The sequence below is a fragment of the Salvelinus fontinalis genome, chromosome 1 (assembly GCF_029448725.1).
Source record: "Salvelinus fontinalis isolate EN_2023a chromosome 1, ASM2944872v1, whole genome shotgun sequence".
NCBI classification, from domain to species: domain Eukaryota; kingdom Metazoa; phylum Chordata; class Actinopteri; order Salmoniformes; family Salmonidae; genus Salvelinus; species Salvelinus fontinalis.
Window position 1 is genome coordinate 49378585 of NC_074665.1, and position 19565 is coordinate 49398149.

The 19565-nt window shown below is 42.7% G+C and overlaps 1 protein-coding gene across 4 annotated transcripts in view; it reads right to left on the reverse strand.

The window, feature by feature from the left end:
* Positions 1–4: 4 nt before the first annotated feature.
* LOC129856974 (transmembrane protein 150A-like) overlaps positions 5–19565 on the reverse strand; it is a 28953-nt gene continuing 9392 nt past the window's right edge. For 3 of the 4 annotated variants that reach the window (XM_055924798.1, XM_055924804.1, XM_055924821.1), the window contains 5 exons: positions 15738–15824; positions 11738–11805; positions 9656–9783; positions 1949–2126; positions 5–1643 (listed from right to left, as the gene is read on the reverse strand). In XM_055924798.1, coding sequence (XP_055780773.1) covers positions 1396–1643; positions 1949–2126; positions 9656–9783; positions 11738–11805; positions 15738–15824 — 709 coding nt within the window. In that variant the 3' untranslated portion in view covers positions 5–1395. Of the gene's footprint in view, positions 1644–1948; positions 2127–9655; positions 9784–11737; positions 11806–11907; positions 12123–15737; positions 15826–19565 lie in introns of those variants that run through there. The other variant, XM_055924814.1, reaches the window with a different exon arrangement.

Sequence of the window (19565 nt, forward strand, 5' to 3'; positions counted from 1 at the left end):
TCTATAAGAGTTCATTCTCAGAAAAGAGTTTTATTCTTTGCTGGTGCATCGATAATGTTCACCTTAAAGTAATAATCCACTCAAACTATCCTTTGGTATTTGTTTCATTAGTCCACTGTTGATACAGTCCCAAATTGTCTTGCATGTCAGAAATCAAGTTTTCAAGATATGGAACTTTCAAAACGCTAATTGTCATAGCCGGTGTGATACATTTCGTATCTCTGCCTGCTTGAATAGCAATTGATCAGATTGGCATGAGACATTGAATCAATAGAACACAGCTCAGAGATAAACAAAAAGAACAATATAACATTCAAAATGTGCGAATCTTTCTTTTTAAGATACAAAAGCACTTTGGAAAATTATGAATGACAAAAACAGGTTCTAGACGATAAATAGACGGATGTGTCCATATTTGCATTAATACCTGAAAAATTGAACAGCATACATAAAATAACATGTTTGTATTAACATTTCTTATTCTTGTCATCAATTTGGTACAAGGATACACTTTCAAAGTGATTCATTTCTCTGGTTTGCTTTCTTTCCCACTGTAACACTTTCTCTGCATTAGATGACACTGCAACAAAACCATTGATCAGGGGGCCCTCTACTGGTTTCAATGCGTAACACACAACACCAAAAAGGTTTTCAGACACCTTTCGCATAGTCCCTCACAAAACGAAACAACAAGGGCCACTGCACCTGAACAGAACCTCCCTTTACCCCATTTGCTTTTATTTCACACAATACAACAATCAAACCTCTGATATAAAACAAATATCTCTGAGCACAGAAAACAACAATAGCTCTTTTGTTTGACTTTAACTTCCCTTTAAGGTCCTGTCAAAAGGCACTGAACAACAGCTGGTGATGTAACAGATTTTCCTGAGTAGAAACAATGCGATGCAGAGTTCAGTGTCTGAATGGCCAAACATAACAACACAGGTACTGACCCAGCCATATTCGGCTTAGTCATTAAAGATTTTTCAGGCACTCACTCAAGACATTGGATCTGATTCGCGGCAAGCGAACAAGTTCTCGTAATCAAGAGTGATTACGTAATGATGAAAGGAAAGGACAGGGAAGGTGTATGTGTGTGTGCGCGCCTGCCTGTGTTCCTTCCAAAAGGCACTTGTAACATATGTTTTGCAATCCACCCTGTACTGTCTACTGCAACGCAGTGCAAATATGGCAATAACACGATATTAGTCTTTGGTCAATGGTTAGAAAAGCTTTGGGTGCTTTAGCTATGTGCAATACCGAGCAGGTCCATTTAGAGGGTCTGTCGTCCTCATGCCCTTTGGTGGTCTATGATTGGTCAGGCATCCACTCTTCCCACTCCAACCCTGTTTGTGATTGGTCAGTGGGCACAGAAGCCTCCCTTTGATAGGCCTACAGCATTGCTATGCCATCTGGTTGGTAGTGGTGGTTGGGCCCTCCTGCCTCCTCAGCCTTGTGGTCACTGCTGGAAAATCCCTGGACACCCCCTCTGGCCAGCACCATAAGGGTGTCCCCGGACATGTCCCCAAATTCAAAGGCAAAGGTCCCAAAGAAGAGCATGATGATGATGCAGAAGAGCCACTCAAAGATGGCGGAGGCGTGTTGCAGGGCAAAGCTCTCCTGGACAAAGAAGACACCGCCTGGGAGGGACAGAGGGTTAAGGAAAACAACAGCACCTATCTAGACAGAGGGACTACTGAGAGATTGCATGTGGAAACACACATGCGCGCACACACACACACACACACACACACACACACACACACACACACACACACACACACACACACACACACACACACACACACACATACATACATATATCAACAGCATGTATTCAAAATATGCCTTTATGCCATAGCAGGGGGCCATGTAACACATACGTACTTCCTTTATGTCTCTCTGACTCTCTCTCTCTTACAGTGACGACCAGTGTAAAGGATACTGAAGACCAGGGTGATGAAGGCTAGCAAGCTCATCCCCATTCGAAGGTGGCCCACGATATATTCTCTCTGGGTCTTCGCCAACCGGTAGGTCAGGGCTGACTGCAGACACACAAACAGTATACTGGTGGGAAAAGCCACCCCTGCACCCACGTAGTGAAGCACTTTGGCATAATCCACCTGGAACACAAATAATTCAATGTTTATTTATGACACATAGATGGACGCACGCGTACTTCAAACGCACATACGGACACAGAAGCGCATGCGCGCACACACGCATGGGTGAGCATGACCCAACAACACCACACTCTTAGAAAAGAGGGTTCCAAAACAGTTCTTTCGACTGTCCCCATTGGAGAACCCCTTTTGGTTCCAGGAAGAATCGTTTTGGCTGTGGAACGGGTTCTACCTGGAACCAAAAAGGGTTATTCAAAGAGAAATTGTGGAGAGTATAGTCACTGTTAACAGGGTGTTACTCTATCTGACACAAAAGGACTCGTTTCCAGGAAAAGAGAGCAACGGAGGATCAGAATAACACTCTAAACCAGAGGAGCTTCAGTATAACCATGCAAAAAGACAGCTGCGAGCAGCAATAAACGGGGTTCACAGGATGACAGAAAGGACACCAGATCAGTTGGACAAGAAAGCGAGCACTCTATCATGTCCGAACTATCTTCCTTTATGTGCCATTAGTGAAAGCATTACCATGTTTCTCTCTCAATACCACAAGGATGACACAAATGCTGTAGGTTGGTTATCTTTGAATGCAGCAGGTAATCATTCTTAGAGTCATTACTTAATCTATTGAGCTTCTATATATTGAATGCATAAACAATCTCAAAACCATTCAAGTCTGATGCAATGTGTCTAAATAGAACATATGGAGTGAATCTGACATATGGTTCATGAGGAGAAGATGATTGCAGATGATTTTGAGCGTTAGCGTTACATTTACAAAGGATGAGTTGTTAACAGTTTTTTAGATATCAATACCAAATTCAGTGTGGTTTATCTTAGTGACGTCCATGATAGCGATGACAAGTGTCAAGTTGATAGGCCAATATGGAGCGGATTTACAGTGGTTTAAATGGACACATAAAATCTGTTTTTTGATTTGTCAATAACTCAGCCGTGTGCTAATATGCATCTGCTGATATATTGTGTGGCCATCTTTGAATGCATCATTGTTATTTTCTCAAACTATTTAGCGACTATTGTGATTAGTCCAAAGACCATGAGAAGATATTTTATGATTATTTTAAGTATTAGCGTTACATAGTCAAAAAAGTGAATTGTTAATAGTTTCCTTCATTTTTAAGATATCAATGTCAAACTTTACATGGTCCATCATGGCAATGACTTTGATGACCCTAAAAGGTTTGATGTTGTTAGGCCTTGTGGAGTAGATTTACGAAAGATTTAAATGAACACGTAAAATCTGAATTCCTGATTTATCAATAACTCAGCCATCTCTTAATCAATCCCTTAGCTTTTCTCAAACTAAGTTAAGAGATGTACCATGGGCTACAAGATGGAGGAAAATCTATCCTGACGGACCTTATGAGTCCTTGAGGCAAATTTGTTCAGCATGAGCAAAAGCACCTACATGCAAAGTTCAAGTCTCTTGGTCAAACAGGGTAACGAATATGAGGGTTTAAGTAAGATTACTTATAACAGCACCATCTATAGGCCACTCTGTGCCATTATTTTTGACCAAGTTACTCATGGCCTCTAGTTTCTATGTGCTAAATTAGAAAAAAGTGACCACCCCTGTATTGACCTATGAGAATCCTCTTTAGTATATTGATTACACAAATACAATAAGGTCAACTGTATGATAGGCTGAGGTGGTAGAGATGTTCACACTCCAAAACCATAGGGTGGGGAACCTGCACCAGGTCTAGAGTTCATGACCTTCTAGAGTTTTCTTTAGCTGGGGGACAGTCTGCCTTCACTAACCACCTGGAAAAAGATCTACAGTAGGGTTGTCCAAATTTTTGTGACATGTGAGATACTTTACAGATTCTACAGTAACCTATGCCCAGTACCAAACAGACTCCTAGCTTCTACTATATGGCATTAAGAGTATCTAATCCTCTCAAATGTGCCTATGGCAGAAGGAGCTTGGAGTTGTTTCTCAACCGGATAACAGTCACTCTTGTAAAGAGATTCCTGCTATACATAAACTGTGTATCCCATCCACAAACACTGGGTGATATGTCAAAAGTGCTGAAGTAGTTCCTCACATCCACTATGGCTTTAGCCTTGTTGGCACTGTGACAAACAGTGGTGTTCAAAAATGTTTACCCTCATGGGTACGCACTGTCACCAAATAGTACACATGTACATACAGTCCTCACCATATTTATTGGGACAGTGGAGCTAAAATATAAATGTTGTCTCTATACTCTAGCATTTTGGATTTGAGATCAAATGATAGTACAGAATGTCATATTTTATTTTAGGGTATTTTCACACATATCTGTTGTCTGTATGTCTTCCTGAAACGTAAATGAATGGTGTCTGGAGTGATTTTCTTTTTAAATGAGCAGAGAAGATGTTTCTGGACACTTCTAAATTCATTGTGATGCTGCCAAGATAAAGAAAATTCCTGAACGGATCATGAATAATGATGAGTATGAAAATGACAGAGGCTACAACAACAGATTATCCTCTCATTGGGGGGGGGGGGGTATCATCTTTGTGCCTCTGTAACTTGCTCACTCGTCATTATTCATGATTCATTCATGATTTTTCAGAATCATGGCAGCATCCAACTGAATGCCTATCCTCACTTACAAAGTGACTCCAAAATGACACCCAACAACTTTCACCATACAGTTACTATTGAGCAATACCCAAAACACAGCCAAAACCAAAGGCAAACAAGTTTGAAGAATCGCAAGACACCAAATACTAGACCAAATACTAAATGTTTGACTACTTCAATAAGCTTTAAGTGAATTTGTCAAAATACTTATGATTTCTTCAAATGGGGGGACTAGATACATAAAGTGCTTTCATGTCTAAATGGTTAAACAGATATGTAATGAAAAACCCTCAAATAAAAGATGACATTTTTATTTTCGACTCCTATTAATCATTTTATCTAAAATCCAAAATGCTGAAGTAGAGAGATAAAATAAAAATGTTAGCTTTACTGTCCAAATGCATATGGTGAGGACTGTAATTTACACACCCTCACACACACACACACTGTTCATTATATAAGCGAAGGGCTCCTCCATCAAGGCCAGGGAGGAGAGTCTGCAGGCCAATCAGGACCCAGCAAGAAGAGGAGGGATACACACACAACCGGGGCTGGTGGGACACAGAAGTGTGAAGACAAATATAAACACGCTCCATACAGACACAGCACATTTTAGGCACTGCCGGAAGGCTGGCCTCTGACCCCTCGTCCCTACCTGGCCCCCACGGCTTGTAAGCACACGTGGATTTCCCTGTTACGCCATCAACACACCCGATACACACACATACAGACACATGTATAACTCTGTAGTAATTGCGCAACAATTGGAACAGCAATTGTCCAAACTGGAGTCGTAGGGGCATATAAATGACACTGAATATACAAAATATTAAGAACACCCGCTCCTTTCATGACAAAGACTGACCAGCTGAATACACCCCAAGTGTGGTGAAAAGGTGTTGATTTCACAAACAAGTTTTTTTGAGAGCTGTCATTGCTGACCTGTCTGCACATGCCCACACAAAAATACTGTCACTTAAAGGTCCAATGTAGCTGTTTTTATCTTAATATCAAATAATTATTTATTTTTACTATTTTCTACATTGTAGAATAATAGTGAAGACATCAAAACTATGAAATAACACATACAGAATCATGTAGTAACCCCAAAAAAGTTAAACAAATCAAAATATATTTTATAATTTAGTGTCTTCCAAGTAGCCACCCTTTGCCTTGATGACAGCTTTGCACACTCTTGGCATTCTCTCAACCATCTTCATGAGGTCACCTGGAATACATTTAAACTAATAGGTGTACCTTGTTAAAAGTTATTTTGTGGAATTTCTTTCCTTCTTAATGTGTTTGAGCCAGGGTTGGTATACAGAAAATAGCCCTATTTGGTAAAAGACCAAGTCGATATTATGGCAAGAACAGCTCAAATAAGGAAATCCCGAACACTGTCGACCAGTCACTCTTCTATCCATCGCATTCGGCACATGTACAAAACCTCAGAACCCTGGGAACAGAGTGTGATTGTGATCAAAATAAACTCTCCTATCTAAATCTGCATTCAGAATGTCTGTATTACTTCATGGCCACAAAAGGCAGACATTGTGGCTTAAAATAAGGTACAGTAGTGTACACTGTCTGGCTATTGGCCAGTAGTTTGAGGAGCAAGAAAACTCCAGAAGACTATATTCACTGCAATATATGCTCCCGTGTTTGGTTGCCCTAGCCACGTGGAATGGACCTATTTTTCCAAGGGATGGTCCTCTTCCTCTGGGCAGAATAAGGACAGCTCCCTCCCATCACAAGAGCCCAAGTCCTGAGATTGACCTTCAGAAGCCTACTGAGTGTAGGAACGCAGCAGCTTGCCAAAACCTCCTGTTTGCAAGACCTTACCAAAGGCCTTTCTAGAGGCCTGCCTAAAAATGATCAGGAGGGATGTCTTTGGAAGGCCTACAAAGAGATGATTGCCTGTGGGGGAGATTGAGATCAGATGCGTTGAAAGAACACATCAGGACAATGTGTTACTGAACGAGACCGCACCCACAGCCAGGCTGTGGACTACCCAGAGTTCACAGAGCTGCAGGTATTAGGGATCAGTGGTGGAAAAGTACTACATTCTCATACTTGAGTAAAAGTAAATACCTTAGTAGAAAATGACTCAAGTAAAAGTAAGTCACCCAGTAAAATACTACTTGAATAAAAGTCTAAACGTATTTGGTTTTAAATATACTTAACTATCAAAAGTAAAAGTAAAAGTGTGAACAATGAAAAATTCCTTATACAGTATTAAGCAAACCAGACGGCACAATGTTCTTGTTATATTTATTTATGGATAGCCAGGGTCACAATCCAACACTCAGACATCGTTTAAAAACAAAGCATTTGTGTTTAAGGAGGCCGCCAGATCAGAGGCAGTAGGGATGTTCTCTTGTGCGAATTTGACCACTTTCTGTCCTGCTAAGCATACGAAAATGTAACGAGTATTTTTGGGTGTCAGGGAAAATGTATGGAGTAAAAAGTACATCATTTTCTTTAGGAATGTAGTGAAGTAAAAGTAAAAGTTGTCAAAAATATAAATAGTAAAGTAAAGCATCAATATGGCAGCAGCGTCTTTATAAGGGCAATGAAGTGGCAGAGTGATGGAGGTGCAAACCATGAATAGGAATGAATGGAATTCCACATTATTTCAATGAAATGCTTTAGGACAAAATTATAAGTTTAAGTATTTTTTTGTTTTAGTGGGGACAGTAACATTAGAACTTAGCTCACATAATATAAATTAAAAGTATGCATTAAGGTGTCTGTAATAGAATATTATATTTTTTACATTAGTGGAGGAGTGCCAAGATTGAGGTACAGTGGCTTCAAAACAGTGCCCCTCTCAGTCATCTAGCGTATACAGTGTCTTCGGAAAGTATTGAGACCCCTTGACTTTTCCCACAAATTGTTACGTTACAGCCTTATTCTAAAATTGATTTAAAAAAATAAAATAATCCCTCATCAATCTACACACAATAACACATAATAACATAGCAAAACCAGAATTTTAGAAAAGTTTGCTAATTTATATATATATATATAAAAAAACTGAAATATGACATTTACTTAAGTATTCAGACCCTTTCCTCAGTACTTTGTTGAAGCACCTTAGGCAGCGATAATAGCATTGAGTCTTTTTGGGTATGACACTACAAGCTTGGCACACCTGTATTTGGGGAGTTTCTCCCATTCTTCTCTGCAGATCCTCTCAAGCTCTGTCAGGTTGTATGGGGCGTGTCGCTGCACATCTATTTTCAGGTCTCTCTAGAGATGTTTGATCGGGTTCAAGACCAGGCTCTGGCTGGGCCACTCAAGGACATTCAGAGACTTGTCCCGAAACAACTCCTGCGTTGTCTTGGCTGTGTGCTTAGGGTCGTTGTCCTGTTGGAAGGGTAACCTTCCAGGTCTTGAGCGCTCTGGAGCAGGTTTTCATCAAGGATCTCTCTGTACTTCGCTCCATTCATCTTTGCCTCGATCCTGACTAGTCTCCCAGTCCCTGCCGCTGAAAAACATCCCCAGAGCATGATGCTGCCACCACCATGCTTCAACGTAGGGATGGTGCCAGGTTTCCTCCAGACTTGAACCTTGGCATCTGGCCAATCTTGGTTTCAACAGACCAGAGAATCTTGTTTCTCATGGTCTGAGAGTCCTTTGGGTGCCTTTTGGCAAACTCCAAGTGGGCTGTCATGTGCCCTTTACTGAGGAGTGGCTTCCGTCTGGCCACTCTACCATAAAAGCCTTATTGATGGAGTGCTGCAGAGATGGCTGTCCTTCTGGAAGGTTCTTCCATCTCCACAGAGGAACTCTGGAGCTCTGTCGGAGTGACCATCGGGTTCTTGGTCACCTCCATGACCAAGGCCCTTCTCCCCCGATTGCTCAGTTTGGCTGGGCAGCCAGCTCTAGAAAGTCTTGGTGGTTCCAAACTTCTTCCATTTAGGAATGATGGAGGCCACTGCGTTCTTGGGAACCTTCAATGCTGCAGACATTTTTTGAAACCCTTTCCCAGATCTGTGCCTCGACACAATCCTGAGCTCTAAGGACAATTCCTTCAACCTCATGGCTTGGTTTTTGCTCTGACATGCACTGTCAATTGTGGGACCTTTGATAGACAGGTGTGTGCCTTTCAAAATCAATTCCAATCAATTTAATTTACCACAGGTGGATTCCAATTAAGTTGTAGAAACATCTCTGGCTCAATTTCGAGTCTCATAGCAAAGGTTCTGAATACTTAAGTAAATAAGGTATTTCTGTTTTTTATTTATAATAATTTGCAAAAAATTCTAAAAACCTGTTTTCGCTTTGTCATCTGGTTTAAGTGGGCAAAAAAAATGTGGAAAAAGTCAAGGGGTCTGAATACTTTCTGAAGGCACTGTCTTTAAATATTTGGAAGATACTTGGTAGGAGGAACATTTATTTTCCCCTCCGCTCTGTCATTCTACAATCAGTAAATCACAACTTGAAGGGGAATAATTTAGTGGTGCGCTTCGCACCAGAAAGATGGGCCTTGCAACCTGCACTTGGATTAGCTAGCTGTCAAAGTGGAATGTTTTCTACAGACTACAGAGCACCCAGAGAGGACAATTTCCCTGTTTTGGGGGACTTACTGGGAACATCAAACAACTAGCACGGCTTCAATAAAGTCATTGTGATTTACAATGCCCGGATGTAGTGAAAATCCCACAGGCTAAGATAGTGATCAGTTATTTTAAATTTATGTAATACTGTAGTGAAATCTTATGCAATCATACAAACAATGGACTTGCTGCCTTAGTTAAGAAATGTGGAGTTGCATCTCGTTACTATCGACCACACCAGTAGCCTACACAGCCTATACAGTGGTCAAACCTGAAAACAGGCCTCTAACATTCCACCTTCATCCAACACTTCACAAGAGCCACTCAGTGACAGAGACGCTCCACTGTGGGAATGACGTCAGTTCTGTTCTTACCTGGAAGTTGCCCACCATAATGAGTCCTGCAGCACAGATCCAGCAAGTGGAGAGGCCGGCCGTGTTAAGGACACAGTTCTGGTGCTTCTCTATGACGTGGGCATACCGCAGCAGCCCTATCAAAATCACTGAGGGAGGGAGAAGAAACAAAACAAACATTTTCATTTTCACCTATCTATCAAGCAGACAGAACCACTCACCTGGTGACGGCTCACTATCAAATCTGCTAGAGCATGGAAGCAACAACAAACAACACTCTACATGTACCTCTTGCAGAGTAGGGAGTAGTACACTCTTGGATATTGAGTTGCAAGATGGAAAAGCAGATAGAATGTGCATAACACTATGCCAAGATGTGCCGTCTCTGCCGAGTTGTTAAGAACTGGAAACCGCGTTGTGTGCAGATTCCTAATGGCTCTGTACCAAACTGGCCGGTGAAGGCTTCGCTGCAGCTGTACAGCACTTCCAAGAGCAGCAAACTGTTCTCGCAAAAATCCATTGGATGGAAATAGGTAGAGTTCACATCTGGTGTCCATCTCACCACCAAGCGAGTGTTTAGACGTGCGTGTCGTCAATACAGTGATAATACAGCAGATAATGCGATAAAAATCCCTGTTTGCTAGTGATTCTTTGGCAAATTCACTTGTTAGGACACAGTGAGGGATCTGGTTTGTGGCCGGGGTTTCAAACGTTACCATTCTTCTCATCGCAACTCCACACCACGCGTCAGAGTTTAAGTAAACACTCTCACAGTGTGTGTGCTCAAACAAAAACGAACCATCCCTTTGTGGCTTTTGGTGGTGTGCTTTGTTCACGTGTTTGAGTACGTGATCGCTAGCACTTTGTGCTGCATTCAACCCCCAAGCAGTGCCTCTAACCGCTCCCCGACATGAGAGCCCCGTTCAAACAAACTGAACCGCGGGGGGTATTAAATTCACTGTTTGATAAGACTGTTATGTAATAATCACTTCAAAACCTGTCCATTCTAACTTTGTTCTAACTTCAAACTGGTAAGGGGAGAAACTCTTTTTGTATGGATCGACAGTACAAATGATACATGATACTGTACATACACTGTAATGGATCCAGATATATGATATATCCATGTTCATACTGTATGCCCTTTGGTAAACATTTTGGCACATAAATCAATCTGAAAAGAGACCATTTGAACAGGGTATATGCTAATCATAGGTTTTTTAGGTCCCCAATGCAGTCTTTATAGGGAAAATTCCTTGACAGTTAAGGTTTCTGAGGTTGAATATTCCAAAAAGCCAAGACACTCTGCGTCCATGATTGGCTTTGAAGCACAAACAAAACAACCAAAATAGCTGGTTTCAAGAGGTTTTGGCAGAGAAACAGCACTGCTGTAATTGCCCATGATCGGGCTGCTGCGGTTAGTTCATGTGGCGTCGGAGTGGGGGACACACACAGAAGGATCTCCTTTCAGGGGGTGGAGTAAAAGGGGTGGGGGGGGGACATGGGGGGGCATAGACTTCTGTTTGTGGAACAGAGACCTTGTTAGATTCCCAGCCACAGCTGGAAAAACATCAACCAGTAGCTTTTGCTATTTTTGATATTTTATTAGGATCCCCATTAGCTGTTGCAAAAGCAGCAGCTACTCTTCCTGGAGTCCACACAAAACATGAAACATGACGTAACACAGAAGATAAATAGACAAGAACATCTCAAGGACAGAACGACATCAATTTGTTTTCAAAAGGCACATGTAGCCTACATATCGATACATAAACACAAACTATCTAGCTTTAACAACCTACATTTAGGGATGCCCAACGAGACAAACTATTTTACTTTTACAGTGAAAGAGGATTACAGAACTACAGACATCCCTGACAGTTAAGTACAGTGTACTGTGTATGACTATGAGTGTGTGGATAGCTAACAGAGTTGTCATCGATCTGCATCGTAATCCAAACTCTAACCATTTGCTGCCATACAAATCATTTTTTCTGGCCTCAGCGCCGTCAGTGCATTAACAATGATGACACCGCAAGCTGATAATAGACCTATGCATCACTCTTCCTATTCAAAAGAAACATGAGTTTCATCGGTACATACCCATGAAGGATCCGGTACTGCAGATGAGGCTGAAGAAGCAACTCTCAGGGGGAAGGGTGCCACACTTACTGCAATGAAAACAAAGGGAGGGAGGGATCAGTTAGTGTCTGAACTCTGTGGTACTGAAATAGACCCGGCCATGTTTCCCTTGGCAGAGGCAACAGACCGACCTCATGTAGATGGGTAACATGGTGAGCAGATTCTTTGGAAGCCAAGCTCGACCACACAGCTGGAAATATTGGCTGCATTTCAGTACTCTCAGTACGACAACTGATTCCTCGCTCCTTCTGTGGCACCCTTCCATGCAACAAAGCCGCAGGTGAACACAACGCCTCTCCCCCATGTGACCTACTTGTGGTGTGTATGTACTGACACGTATGTGTAACTGATAGATACACACACACACACACACACACACACACACACACACACACACACACACACACACACACACACACACACACACGTTAATGTTTTTGTACATTTTAAAGTCTTTAGTCTGTAATGTCTTTTTCGTTATGTGTCGGACCCCTGTAAGACTAGCTGTCGCCATTGGCTTCGGCTAATGAGGATCCTAATGAATCAAATCAAACTCTCAAACTCGTTCCTTCTCTTCTTTCCGTAGTCTGGACTTACAGTTGAAGTCGGAAGTTTACATACACCTTAGCAAAAATACATTTAAACTCAGTTTTTCACAATTCCTGACATTTCATCAGAGTAAAAATTCCCTGTCTTAGGTCAGTTAAGATCACTACTTTATTTTAAGAATGTGAAATGTCAGAATAATAGTAGAGAGAATGCTTTTATTTCTTTCATCACATTCCCAGTGGGTCAGAAGTTTACATACACTCAATTAGTATTTGGTAGCATTGCCTTTAAATTGTTTAACTGGGTCAAACGTTTTGGGTAGCCTTCCACAAGCTTCCCACAATAAGTTGGGTGAATTTTGGCCCATTCCTCCTGACAAAGCTGGTGTAACTGAGTCAGATTTGTAGGCCTCCTTGCGCGCACACACTATTTCAGTTCTGCCCGCAAATTTTCTATAGGATTGAGGTCAGGGCTTTGTGATGGCCACTCCAATACCTTGACTTTGTTGTCCTTTTTGCCTGTTGCCATTTTGCCACAACTTTGGAAGTATGCTTGGGGTCATTGTTCATTTGGAAGACCCATTTGCGACCAAGATTTAACTTCCTGACTGATGTCTTGAGATGTTGCTTCATTATATCCACATCATTTTCCTACCTCATGATGCCATCTATTTTGTGAAGTGCACCAGTCCCTCCTGCAGCAAAGCACCCCCACAAGATGATGCTGCCACCCCTGTGCTTCACGGTTGGGATGGTGTTCTTCGGCTTGCAAGCCTCCCTGTAATGCTTCTGTGTGTAGCTGGTGAGATGAGTCAGGCGCAGGACAGCAGATATGAGTAAAGAAAGAAATTTACTCAATATAAACACAATACACGTAATTTAAATACAAGGACACACAATACGGACCGCAATACAATAAACAATTACTCACAAACAAACATGGGGCAACAGAGGGTAAAATAATGAACAAGTTATTGGGGAATTGAAACCAGGTGTGTAAGACAAAAACAAAACAAATGGAAAATAAAAAGTGGATCGGCAATGGCTAGAAGGCCGGTGACGTCGACCGCCGAACGCCGCCCGAACAAGGAGAGAGACCGACTTCGGCGGAAGTCGTGACACTCCCCCTTTTTCCTCCAAATATAACAATGGTCATTATGGCCAATCAGTTCTATTTTCGTTTCATCAGACCAGAGGACATTTCTCCAGAAAGTACCATCTTTGTCCCCATGTGCAGTTGCAAACCGTAGTCTGGCTTTTTTATGGCGGTTTTGGAGCAGTGGCTTCTTCCTTGATGAGCGGCCTTTCAGGTTATGTCGATATAGGACTCCTTTTACTGTGGATATAGATACTTTTGTACCTGTTTCCTCCAGTATCTTCACAACGTCCTTTGCTGTTGTTCTGGGATTGATTTGCACTTTTCACACCAAAGTACGTTCATCTCTAGGAGACAGAACGCGTCTCCTTCCTGAGCGGTGTGACGGCTGCGTGGTCAGAGGGTGTTTAAACTTGTGTACTATTGTTTGTACAAATGAACGTGGTACCTTCAGGCATTTGGAAATTGCTCCCAAGGATGAACCAGACTTGTGGAGGTCTACAATAATTTTTCTGAGGTCTTGGCTGATTTCTTTAGATTTTCTCATGATGTCAAGCAAAGAGGCACTGAGTTTGAAGGTAGGCCTTGAAATACATCCACAAGTACACCTCCAATTGACTCACATTATGTCAGTTAGCCTATCAGAAGCTTCTAAAGCCATGACATCATTTTCTGGAATTTTCTAAGCTGTTTAAAGGCACAGTCAACTTAGTGTATGTAAACTTCTGACCCACTGGAATTGTGATACAGTGAATTATAAGTGAACAATTGTTGGAAAAATTACTTGTGTCATGCACAAAGTAGATGTCCTAACCGACTTGCCAAAACTATAGTTTGTTAACAAGAAATTTGTGGAGTGGTTGAAAAACGAGTTTTAATGACTACAACCTAAGTGTATGTAAACTTCCGACTTTAACTGTATATGTAAAAGTCCCCGTAGGTGTCCCCCGCGTTGCATTCCCCTATCCTGTGTTTTCAGATCCGTGCAGATGAGGGGAAGGAGACTATGAGAGGTTACTGAGGAAAACATACATGGATCAAGGAGCATGTGTAGATCATTGAGAGAATCTGAACATGGGAAAAACAATATTTCACTTTCCCACACACAGGTAAAAATATTTCACAGTACAGAACAGTGGCCAGTGCACAGAAACCCAGTCACCCACCCACAGACTAAAGCCTTCATAAAAGATCACACATACAAAGTGACTAGTCGACATCAAGCATAACACTTCTTGTGGACATTTGTCTTGTCACCATTGTGACGTTCCACTAAACAAAACAAAATGTTTCACTTCCTGCCAGTGCCAGGCCAGTCAGTTTGTGCATATCTCGTTCTCTCTCTCTCTCTCTCTCACACACACACACACACACACACACACACACACACACACACACACACACACACACACACACACACACACACACACACACACACACACACACACACACACACACACACACACACACACAGCCAAGGACAAGCTGTGTGTTGTGTAGACATATTCCTGTTATTCTGTAGATGAAGGGGGTGAAAACTTAGCCTGGCAGACGCGACCCACGTGATTCACGGCGTAGGGAGAGCTGTGAACACACTGGTCTGGAAAGGAGGCCGTTTGTTAATTCAATATTCACTCAGAAATTGTGAGACAGGTTTGATTGGCTCTCTCAAATATTTTCGACCTCTCGTTGTTTGAATTTAAAAATCGAACAGTTGTAACGGAAGGGGGGCGGTGCTCGAGGGCTGTGTTTCGCTGTGCGTGTTTGAGTGAGGAAGACGCAGAGAGCAAACTAGTAAAAGCACAGCCCCCTTCATCATTGACGCTTTGTGCCGACAACATCAAATAGCCATCCCAGACTCTGAAGTCAGGAGGACTTTGAGAGTAAGGTGTTAGCCAGACTAGTGAAACCCAGGCTACTTAAGAAGGAAATCAGAAAGGTGAAAGAAATGAAAGATGAAAAAAGACAACAGGAGATCTTTAATGACAGCAACCACGGGCCATGAAGACCTTGCTCTCCTTGCTGCCTGTTATGTACATTCACTTCATGTACACCGTGCGCTTGCTTTCTGTAATGGTAAATGGCAGATGCATTGATAATTCGTTTAACACATTGGATGACCTCAACCTCAACCAAACAACATGCAGCTCACAGGGCAAATTGTATATATATATATATATAGTTGTTAGTTGTTGTTGCATAGTTGTTTACTGGTACTGTGTACATATGCAGTGTAGGCTTCTGTTAGTGTGCGGAGGTAAATATGAATGAAACAGTAAAGTACAGCATGGTACAGACAATGTAATATGGTACTGACCTGATGAGTGGGACATTGTCCAGGGTACAGCACAGCTCAGGACCCCTCTGTAGAGACAGCTTCTCCTCACACGACTGATTATACAGCCTGGATGAAAACAAAATAACATTGACCTTTACTTTACACTTTTGCTGTCAAATGGAACATACTTTACCCACTGGGCAAAAACTAGGTGAATCAACGTTGTTTCCATGTCATTTCAACAAAATAATAACATTTGATGAAGTTGCATCAACATGGAAAACTGATTGGATTTGCAAAAAGTAATCAACGTAAGGGAATTTGGTCTTTTTTCACCCAAATGTTTACCTGAATCCAATGACAGGGTCATTTTTGGGGAGATTTCACATTGAATTCATGTTAGTTGACAACTCAACCAAATGTAAATCAAAACTAGACGTTGAACTGACGTCTGTGCCCAGTGGATAACTTTTCTGAGGGAATTGTATTCCTTATTAAGGCATATTTGCAGATGGAATTATTGCATAATCCACCTAAGACAGGTGGATATCCTGAATGAACTGTGACCTTTGTGAGGTGAGATGAGTTCATAAAGTCACCTATTAGTTATGCTTCGACACACGCAAAGTCTTGATCAGAATGCGTCCCCACCGAACATCCACCACTACTAAAGCAAACACATCTCGCATAACACTATTGTGAGGATAGACACTGGGAGACAAGAAGCAAGTACAGGGAGTAAACATTTAATAAATAACTGACAAGAAACAAATAAGGACAGCGTCTGGACAGGGGAAACATAATGACAATAATGCTGACACAAGGATCAAACCGAGGAACAGACAGATATAGTAAGGGCAATCAATAAAGTCATGGAGTCCAGGTGAGTCCAAAGATGCGCTGGTGCGCGTAATGATGGGCAGTCTTGCGTGAGCACCCGTGACAGGATCCCCGCCACCCGGCGTCCCACCTGATCGAGCCTGACGGGCTGGCTGAGGCGTGGGAGCCTGACGAGCCGGCTGAGACATGGAAGCCTGACAAGCCGGCTGAGGCATGACGTGGGATGGGAGCCTGCCGAGCCGGCTGAGGCGTGGGAGCCCGACGAGCCAGCTGAGGCATGGTGTGGGATGGGAGCCTGCCGAGCCGGCTGAGGCGTGGGAGCCCGACGAGCCAGCTGAGGCATGGTGTGGGATGGGAGCCTGCCGAGCCAATCGAGGCAAGGAAACCTCTCGAGCCAGCTAAGGCGTGGAAGCCCGACGAGCCAGCTGAGGCACCTCCAGTTCCTTCGGCAGAGGCACCCGGACCCGACGTCACCAACAAAAACAAAAAACTCCCTGATGCTTCAATATTGGTGTCAGCATTCTGTGAGGACAGACGCTGGAAGACGAGAAGCAAGTACAGGGAGTGAACATTTAATAAATAACCGACAAGAAACAAACAAGGACAGCGTCTGGACAGGGGAAACATAACGACAATAATGCTGACACGGGGATCAAACCAAGGAACAGACAGATATAGGAAGGGAAATCAACAAAGTAATGGAGCCCAGGTGAGTCCAAAGACGCATTGGTGCACGTAACGATGATGACAGGTGTGCGTAATAATGGGCAGCGGGAGCGGGAGCAGGCGTGACAACTATGTTAATGTCTCAGCATCGAACCACACAACCGATCCACACATAAGGGCTATCATTATGCCCAAATGATGGTACAAATTTAACTCAAAATAGTTAAGCCTATAGGTTAAATTTCCCACTTGATGGTTGACTGTATTTGTTGGTGGGTGCTTTGAAGAACATTGACGCAGGTACTGACGCAAGTACTGTTGTATTGCATGTGTCTGTCTACTGATCAGAGAGTACACTTTATCTTGTATGATTTCTAGAATATTTATGCATCAAACACATTTTAAAGTGATTATTTGTGTACTTGTTTGGCATTTTCCTGGATTGTTAAGAACTAGCAACTTAAGCATTTCACCGCACCCGCTATAACATCCACTAAACTGTGTACCGACCAATGAACTTTGATTTGAATTCCCTGTTGAAGGAGTGTCAGTAGAATGCTCCTTACAGTCAAATGTGCAGGTATAGTGCAGGTACGGGTTTGAAATAGTTGTTTGTTTTTGCTTGGCCAGGTCTGCTGCTTGTGGGAAAAGCTTGGAATGAATGTAGCACCCAGGCATGTTTAATCCCTGTTTACTTCACACATACCACAGAAGCAATTCTCCCACTCCTAAAAGAATTTGCATGCTGTTGCCTTTCCCCAAAAGGTTGCTTCCCATCCCTGCTTTCCCATAATTAACCCATTACTCCTCTCTCTCTCTCTCCACGTGCTCCCGTTTCTCCCCTCTCCCATATTATTGCTCTCTACGTTCTCCAAATTTGTCTCCATCTCCCTCCTCTCTCCATTTCTCCCTCACCCCGTTTCTCTCATGCCTCCCTATGTTTGAATAAGGCAGTCAGGCTCAGGAAGTCTAGAGGGGGCCTTGTTGATGTAGGCTGAGAAAATATGGACTATGAAACGAGCCAGCCATAAATTATAAAATTTCTCCCGAATTAATGTTGAATAAGCAGACTTGTTGAGAAGGTACAGTTTCTCTCTCCCTTTTGCAGTTCATATTATCACTCTAGCTCACAGTCTGAAGAGCTGGTTCATAACCGTTCAAAATCAGTTTGCTGGTTTGACATTTAAAGCACGGACATCAGCGGGAATGTTGGGGTTTTGATAAAGATTATAGAATTACTGAAATTGCTTCTGATTTTCTTGAGTGCAAGTCTACAACTGTGTTTGGCACTTTCTAGGTAAAATCCATGTGAGGCCTAAATAACATAATTGTCCCCTGTGTCCCCATGGGGAGACTTAAAAACATTCTACCTCACTTTATCATCACATCTCCTGCGTCACTAGGGGCGCTAAAACTCTAGTTTACTTAATTCTACACACAGAAACACAGGCCCTTCCTCGTTCTCCCTTCGGCTAATATGACCACGACTCTATACTCCTGCTTCCGATGAAGCAGACGCAAGGCTACAAGACTGTTTTGCTAGTACAGACTGGAATGTGTTCCGGGATTCATCCAATAACATTGAGGAGTTTACCACATCAGTCACAGGCTTCATCGAACATATACCAACCAAAAACCATGGATTACAGGCAATATCCATGCTTGGAACGAGACACGGATATGGATGCATACAAGAAAGCCCGCTATGACCTCCAACGAGACATCAAACAAGCAAAAGGACAATATAGGAAGAAGGTGGAATCCTATTAAACCTGCTTCAACGCTCACGTATGGGGCGGGGCTTGCAGACGTCAACAGATTACAAAGGGAAACCCAGACATGAGATTCCCAGTGATGAAGAACCCCTCAATGAGCCAAATGCCTTTTAAGCTCGCTTCGAGGAATACAACACTGACTCTTGCGTGAAAGCCCCTGTTGGTCCAGATGACTGTGTGTTCTCGCTCTCCATGGCCGATGTGAGTAAAACGTTCAAACAGGTTCACACTCGCAAGGCCGCCGGGTAAGATGGAATACCAGGGCGCATTCTCAAAGCAGGCACAGATCAACTGGCATGTGTCTAGACTAAAATGTATATCCTTGCCCAGTCTGTAATCCCAACATGTTTCAAGTTCACCACCATTGTCCCGAGAGCGAGAACACACAGGACGTTGTCGTCGATGCACATATTTATGAAGCCGGTGACTGATGGGGTATACTCCTCAATGCCATTGGAGGAATCCCGGAACATATTCCAGTCTGTGCTAGCGAAACAGTAGCTTAGCATCTGCTTCAACGGACCACTTCCGTATTGAGCCCGTCATTGGTACTTCCTGTTTGAGTTTTCGCTTGTAAGCAGGAATC